The sequence below is a fragment of the Danio aesculapii genome, chromosome 3 (assembly GCF_903798145.1).
Source record: "Danio aesculapii chromosome 3, fDanAes4.1, whole genome shotgun sequence".
In the NCBI taxonomy this organism is placed as follows: Eukaryota; Metazoa; Chordata; class Actinopteri; order Cypriniformes; family Danionidae; genus Danio; species Danio aesculapii.
The window spans coordinates 2,283,835-2,291,953 of NC_079437.1; the positions used below are offsets into that span (position 1 = coordinate 2,283,835).

The 8,119-nt window shown below is 41.9% G+C and overlaps 1 protein-coding gene across 1 annotated transcript; it reads left to right on the forward strand.

Moving 5' to 3' along the window:
- Positions 1-6,350: 6,350 nt before the first annotated feature.
- On the forward strand, positions 6,351-7,319 carry LOC130217564 (ecto-ADP-ribosyltransferase 5-like). Its single transcript, XM_056449686.1, has 2 exons — positions 6,351-6,437; positions 6,517-7,319. Exons 1-2 carry the CDS (start codon positions 6,390-6,392, stop codon positions 7,261-7,263), a joined length of 795 nt encoding a protein of 264 aa, XP_056305661.1. The 5' UTR covers positions 6,351-6,389; the 3' UTR covers positions 7,264-7,319.
- Positions 7,320-8,119: the final 800 nt, after the last annotated feature.

Here is an 8,119-nt window from a genome sequence, read left to right on the forward strand (position 1 = left end):
CCACACACTGGAAGTGACGTGGAATGTACCATACACCGGGAGTGACGCGGGGAAAAGTGTTGTTGTTGGTGAGTGCGGTAAATTCGTGCTGTGGAGTACATGGCGTAAGTAAAGTTTATGGTGACAGAACATGGACTGCGGTCTAGTCGAGGGATGTTTTGCGGCAAACACATGAGCAGCTAAACGCGGTTTTGCTTTACGTGTGGTCGGTCCTTGGAGTTTCTAAAGCAGTGTTTCCCAACCCTGTTCCTGAAGGCACACCAACAGTACACATTTTCAACCTCTCCCTAATCAAACACACCTGAATCAACTCATCATAACATCAGAAGAGACTCCAACACCTGAAGTTAATGGGTCAGAAATGGGAGACATCCAAAATATGTACTGTTGGTGTGCCTCCAGGAACAGGGTTGGGAAACACTGTTCTAAAGGACGCTGACGAGACGGAAACACCAGACATACTGCATCACTCCATCAATGTGTTCAATATTTTAACGAGGGGCACTCGTACGCTTTAATCGTGGACATGATGTCAAGTTTACTCGGTGTAAACATCTGCTTGAGGACTCTTAAATGTAAACTGAATAAAGCCGGTGTTACGGTTTAACTGGTGTCCGTTAACTGGTGCCCCTTTCCAGATGTAAACTATTCACGTTTGCAGATTCGTCACTTTTTCACAGCAACAAAACATGCCCGTACCAAATAAATATTCTTATTACTGGGTATCAGTGTTATTGTAAACATTATTGATTTTAATATTTGTGTAGCAGAACGGTATATAACCAAAATTAATGTAAAGAAATAATTATAATTGACTTGATCAACGGGATTCGAACCCAAGTCAAAAGGTTCAGTGCAGGTATCAACCAATCTATCTAACTGAGCTAACCAGGTCTACTTTGATATCTTTATCAGTCAACATGCCGTGCTGTGATTGTTTCCATGTACTTGCGTTTACATGTTTCTACATACTCTCACGCTGATGTTTTCTCAGAATAGCTCTAAATGACAAAACAATGTTTTATCGCAGTTGATAAAATCATGATTTTTATAGTTGTAGACTCGTGTTAAGCTGTGTCTACAAAGTCACACACGAGCTGATATTTTCCGGTGTGTGGTACATACTACGTCACTTCCGGTGTGTGGTACATTCCCTTTCCGTAAGGAATCTGTAATCGTAAATTTGTTTCGGGACTTGTAAAAGTGTTTTGCGTTTTGTAAATTTTTTTCTAAAATGTAAATTTGGTAAAATTGTATGTAATTGTGTCTTATGATGGGTAAAAATGTTTTTCAAAATGTAAATTTGTCTCGAGCTTTGTAAAAGTGTTTCACACTTTGTAATATTGTTTTGCACTTCCCAGCCACCGTACTTAAAGAGCCCCTATTATACATGAAATAGGGTCATATTTTGGTTGTAAGGGTCTCCAACAACAGTCTAATATGCATGCAAGGTCAAAAAACACTTTCATGGTCTTATAATCTGCATTTATTTTTACCTAATTATCCCAGCGACTCCCATATGAATCGTTCAGTGATTCATTTGTACCCAAACCCCTCCTCAGCGCGAAGCTAATCTGGGCTGATTGGACCGATGACAGCCTGCTGCGATTGGTCGAAACTGACAGCCTTCAGCGCGAGACAGAGTGAAATGCCCAGCAGCTAATCAACAATATAAAAGTAGTCACAGTGCATACACGCTTCATAGTGTAAGGCGTGGATTTTGGCTGCTAGTGGGTGAATGTAAATACAGATGATGGACTTGAAAATACAGACGACTAACTATTTTATTGAGCAAAAACTCCAAGAACTGGGGAGGAGATCTCCTAGCCTGTATCACAGTGTACCTGCTCTTTTCAAACAGACACACACACACACACACACACACACACACACACACAAACACACATTACCCTCCTCCTCAAAAGACACGCCCACAGGGCCAACGCATCCATAGAGCGGCAGAATAGAGAGGGCGGTGTCCGTGACAGCTCCCTCGCCACCCGCGTCCTCAGCAGTTATATCCGCACCTAGGGCGGCAGAACAGAGAGGGCGACGTCCGCGACACCTCTGTCACCACCTGCGTCCTCAGTTATATCCAAGGTGTCGCGGACGCCGCAAGGGCCGGCGCGTCCATAGAGGCGACCTAGGCGGCTGCCTAGGGCGGCAGAATAGAGAGGGCGGCGTCAGCGACACCTTCCTCACCACCCGATTTTGAAACTTGACCGTTGCATGTGTGTAGGAACAGCTGATGATCCATAAACAAAGCGGCACGCGTCGCGTTTTCAACGTGGCTTTACACGCGATATGAGAATATAAAGAGTTAACCTGATACAGTACACACGGTTACAAGTAACAAAACACAACTAAATACATCATGTGCAAGCTAGAGTAAACGAGGCAACAATTTTAATCGAACGTACTTACACTTGTGAAATGGAGGGAAAAAAAATGATCCATGATGCACTGATCCATGTTCTGACAGTCTTTACTGATCCTTCCTTTAACAAACGGCCGATGAAGTCTTCTTTGTAAGCCTGTAATTTCCAGAAGCACTCGAACTGCTCAAGGCTGGGCTATATTGTGTATCTTCATTCAACCGGGGTGTGTGTGTGTGTGTGTCTTTTTTTCTGTGTTAGTTGGCGGGGCTGCAGGTTTCAAATCTCCCGGCTTTGCGCGCGCAACTACTTGTGTTTCGTAGCCGCGTCATCACGAAACACCTAATGACTCGTTATTAAGACGACTCGTTTGAAGCACTATGAGTTGACTCTTTTATAGATGAATCAATCGTTTTTGTAGCTCCCTGGTTCAATAAAGGATTGACTCTTTTACTGGTGTTTTCCCATGATTTATTTTCAGTGCAGCATTCACTTCATGACGGCGTCATTGAACACCAACACCGAGCACCGTACATCTCACACCGTGAGCCATACCTTTTACACCGTAAGAGCTTTGTATATAAAGAGAAAATGAAACCAAATGTAAGCAAACATGAACCGTATACAAACAAACAGACATCACTTAAACTCAATATACAAACTCAATACAAACAAACGTATTAAAACATGAAGTGTCAGTACCTTGTTCTCCAATCAAACCAGAAGCTAAACCTTCAGACCGTAGTAGACCGCACAGCTGGGACGCCGTGATCATGTGCGATCTTACTGTGTATCCGTTTATATCCGTAATGGTAATCAATTCAAAATAAAAGACTTCCGCCTTTACACTGAACACTTCCAATACATAAATGCCGTACGCATCAAATACGCATATAATAAAGAAGAGAAAAAAAATATATACATAAAATAATCAATATAAACATTGTAGAAAAATAGACAATAATAAACACCATATCAAAGTTATTAACAGTTTTAAACACTGTACACTTACAGATTTAAGCCTTAGCTGGATATTTCACTTCACTTAGAGCTGTGTTACACACTACATGGAAGGGCATTTTCAAAAACCCATAATATGGGCTCTTTAAATAACCCCCATCCTCTTCTGATTGGTCCACTCGTGAGAACTACGCCAGCCAATTGGAAGAACAGCAGACAGCAAATTAAAACAGAAAGGGGAGGAGGGAACAACAGAGCAACACCCCCAGGCATGTAACATTAATGTATTAACTAACATAAACAATTAGTAACACATTTATTATGGTATTTATTCATCTTTGTTAAAGTTAAATCATGTTAAATCACTGTGCGTTGGCTAATGTTAACACGCACAACTTTTAATAATGCATGAGTTAATGTTTAACTATGATTAATAAATGATATACAAGCTTATTCATGTTATAAATGCATTAACTACTAGACAATTGTTTGAAAGTGTCAGCAAGCTATTGTACAACAGTGAGTCAAGAGTGTGAAACCAAACAGACCTCAACATGACTTGCATTATGATGAGGGAAACAATTTACAATCAACACACCACAACCACATTTCTGCTGTCGGATCCCACAAACACACGAACACTGTCAGTGACATAAAATGGCAACTTTTGTTCCTCTTGAGTTGGCGATTGACTTGTCTAATGTTCCTCTTTCATTGTTTCTCTTAAATTTTAGATCTAAAGAGTAAATAAGTAGAAGGGTTGGACAATGAAACAGAAATGCCTGGTTTTAGAACACAATAATTCATGAGTACGGTGTAAGGCACGGGTCACCAAACTTGTTCCTGGAGGGCCGGTATCCTGCAAATTTTAGCTCCAACCCTAATCAAACACACCTGAACAAGCTAATCAGGGTCTTACTAGCTAGCCAACAACACTCAGGCAGGTGTGTTGAGGCAAGTTGGAGCTAAACCCTGCAGGGACACCGGCCCTCCAGGGCCAAGATTGGTGACCCTTAGTGTAGGGCCTCCTTTTGCGACTAATACAGCATGAGTTCATCTTGGGAATGACAGATACTGCATAGTGGCCAGAGGGATTTTGAGCTATTCTTCTTGTAGAATAGTGGTTATGTCACTATGTGATGCTGATGGAAGGAAACATTTCTTGACTCACCCCGCCAAAACACTTCATTCATTCATTCATTCATTCATTCATTTTCAACCGCTTTTCCGGGGCCAGGTCATTAGGGCAGCAGTCTTAGGAGAGAACCCCAGACTTCCCTCTCCCCAGACACTTCCTCCAGCTCCTTCGGGGGGATCCCAAGGCGTTCCCAGGCCAGCCGGAGACATAGTCCCTCCAGCATGTCCTGGGTCTTCCCCCTCCCTAGGTAGGCATCTAGGAGGCATCCGAAACAGAAGGCCAAGCCACCTCAGTGGACTTCTCTTGATGTGGAGGAGCAGCGGCTCTACTCCGAGCTCCTTCCGGGTGACAGAGCTCCTCACCCTGTCTATAAGGGTGCATCCTGCAAAGGAAACTTATTTCGACCGCTTGTATTCGAGATCTTGTCCTTTCGGTCATGACCCAAATCTCATGACCATGGGTGAGAGTAGGAACGTAGATTGACCGGTAAATCGAGAGCTTTGTCTTTCGGCTCAGCTCCTTCTTTACCACAATCTCATGCTCCATCCTTCCCTCACTCACTGAACAAAACTCCAAGATTCTTGAACTCCTCCACCTAGGGTAATGACTTTCCTCCACCCTTGAGATGGCAAACCACCTTTTTCCGTTGGGGCACCATGGCCTCGAACTTGGAGGTGCTGATTCTCATCCCAGTCGCGTTACACTCAGCAGCAAACCACCCCAGTGCATGCTGAAGGTCCATGTTTGATAAAGCCAACAGAACAACATCATCTGCGAATAACAGAGATGACATCCTGTGGTCCCCGAACTGGACACCCTTCAGCCCAAGGAAGCGCTTTGAAATTCTGTCCATAAAAATTATGGACAGAATTGGTGACAGACGGCAGCCCTGCCGGAGTCCAAAATGTACTGAAAACAAGTCTGACTTGTCAACCAATTCGAACCAAACTCCTACTCTGTTCATACAGGGATGAGACAACCCTTAACCAACCCCATACTCCCAGAGCACCCTCTACCCTGCCACGAGGGACATGGTCGAATGCCTTCTCTAAGTCTACAAAACACATGTCCACAAAATGCCTTTTACAAGTCCACAAAAAAACCCAAAGTGCTCAATAATATTATGGTCTGGTGACTGTGCAGGCCATGGGACATGTTCAACTTCACTTTCATGTTTATCAAACCACTCTGTCAGCAGTCTTGCTGTGTGTATTGGTGCATTATCATCCTGACATACTACACCACCCTCAGAATACAATGTTTGAACTATTGGGTCACACAAAGTCTTCCAGAATGGTTCGGTAGTTCTTGGCAGTGACCCAGCACCCATCTAGCACAAGTATCGTGCCTTGGGAATGCAATGATATCGCAGAGCAAACCATGTATTCAATGGAATACAAAGAATATATGTAAATGCCAATTTTTGCAACATTTATATATGTGAAAAACAAATGTTTAATTTGCATATATTTTTGCATATCTTTCTATGAGATTTCTATATAATGTATAGATTTGTTTATTTTTTGCATGAACCCTTTAATCATGAAGAAGAATTGGAATGGCAAGCGTGATTAAATGATGTAGCGTAAAAGACTAAAGATGCAAAACTCGATGTTTTTTTTTTCACGCCTCTCATAATGATGAGCTAAACAGTTTGCTAAACGTGTTATAGTCACACTTCAGCTGTTAGACCTTCCACCACACGCACACACTGTCCGTCATATGAAGTAGCATCTTTTTTCAGCATATCTCAGTTTGAAGAGTAACGACTGACTTTTCTAATCTCTTCTGAAAATACTGAAATAGACACAACAATATTCTGAGGTAAGTCTGAATTTAAACACCTCTATTAGAGAAGATCTCAAGTTTAATAGCTTGTTTTGTGTGTTTCAGCAACTTGTAGATCATTGAACTGAATGAAGATGAAGATTGAAGCTCTTCTCCTTATTGTAGCTGCTCTACAGGTGAGCTTGAGTTCTAGTGTGAATATTATTACACACATCAACACTGATGATCTGATCATTATGATTCCAGTTACAGCAGGATCACACCGTGGCTGATGAAGGACAGATATATCCACTGGATATGGCTCTGAATTCAGTTGATGTCCAATATAAGGGATGCACAGAAAAAATGGCAGCTCTGGTGAAAACAAAATATCTGCCCATGGAAATGAATAACTCCATTGAATTTAAGAATACCTGGCAAGATGGTGAAAGTAAAGCCAAAAATCCGCAGGATAATTTGCAACAGATTCATTCGGTTGCTCTTTATGTGTACACGAACAACAATTCTAACGTATACCGTACATTCAATAATGCCGTTCGGGGTGAGAAACAAAATTATAAAGACAGGAAGTTTGCATGGTATTCGCTTCACTTTCTGATAACCGAAGGCATACAGATTCTGAAGAAAACGCAAAACAAATGCTATTCGACATTTCGTGGTACGACTGTAGAGTTTGAGAAGGACGTCCTGAACAAAGAGGTTCGCTTGGGTTCATTTACCTCCTCCTCTCTCGATCGGGCTGTAGCACAGGGTTTTGGACCTAGATCTTGTTTTGAAATCGAAACCTGCGAAGGCGTTGATGTGATCAAATACTCTAAATATCCCGACCAGAAAGAGGTGCTGATTCCTCCGTATGAGAAGTTTAAAGTCGTCGCTGTGAAGACAAAAGGTCAGACAGGGGCCTGGTGTGACACTTTGTACACTTTGAAAAGCTCGGGAAAGATTAGTTACATGAACTGCGTTGTTGATGCAAAACTAGTTCAGGACAGAACCAAATTTTAAAGGCTTTCCATTGTTTAGACAAGACCTTTAATGCTCAAATCGTCTGAGTATGCTTTTTTCCTGTTGTATGTATTGTTGTATTTTGTTTTATTCCTTTGATTTTATTTGATCATTTTTAATTCTTATTCAATTTTAATTCTACAATTTGTGAACAGCACAAAAAATAACACTGTAAAAAAAATATTTGTTAGTTAACAATTCAATTCAATTCACCTTTATTTGTATAGCGCTTATACAATGTAGATTGTGTCAAAGCAGCTTCAGATAAAAGGTCATAGTAAATTGGAACAGTGTAGTTTAGTTTGTAGTGTTTAAGTTCAGTTCAGTTTAGTTCAGTTCAGTGTGGTTTAATAATCACTACTGAGAGTCCAAATATTGAAGAGCAAATCCAACGATGCGCAGCTCTATAGATCCCGAGCCATGCAAGCCAGTGGCGACAGCGGAGAGGGAAAAAAACTTCACTAAATGGCGAAAGTGAAGAAAAAAAACCTTGAGAGAAACCAGGCTCAGTTGGGCACGATCATTTTAATTTCTCCGCTGGCCAAACGTCTTGTGCAGAGCTGCAGTCTCAGTGGCGGAGGCTGGAAGCTGGCCTCAGCGAAGACTCGTCTGTCTCTGGAGCGTCACAGGAATCAGTCTCATGTTCTCCACTCCTCCATGACCACCACAGTAGCTGCTCAGGATACGGCCTGGTCCAGGATATGGAAACCTTGGGATCATCTCGTCGAGTTTCTGTATTTTGTGATTTTTCTGTGTATTTATCAAATCAGGCCTTTATTCGTCACATACACTTTCGTATGGTAAAATTGAACCCCCCGACCGTACACGAACATCACAATTCCAGGGGAAGACAGGT

Bases quoted from the DNA above. Each gene is read 5' to 3' on its own strand.
- LOC130217564 (XM_056449686.1), top strand. From the start codon at position 6,390: ATGAAGATGAAGATTGAAGCTCTTCTCCTTATTGTAGCTGCTCTACAG. The intron at 6,438-6,516 runs GTGAGCTTGAGT...CAGTTACAGCAG, and splicing joins TTATTGTAGCTGCTCTACAG to GATCACACCGTGGCTGATGA.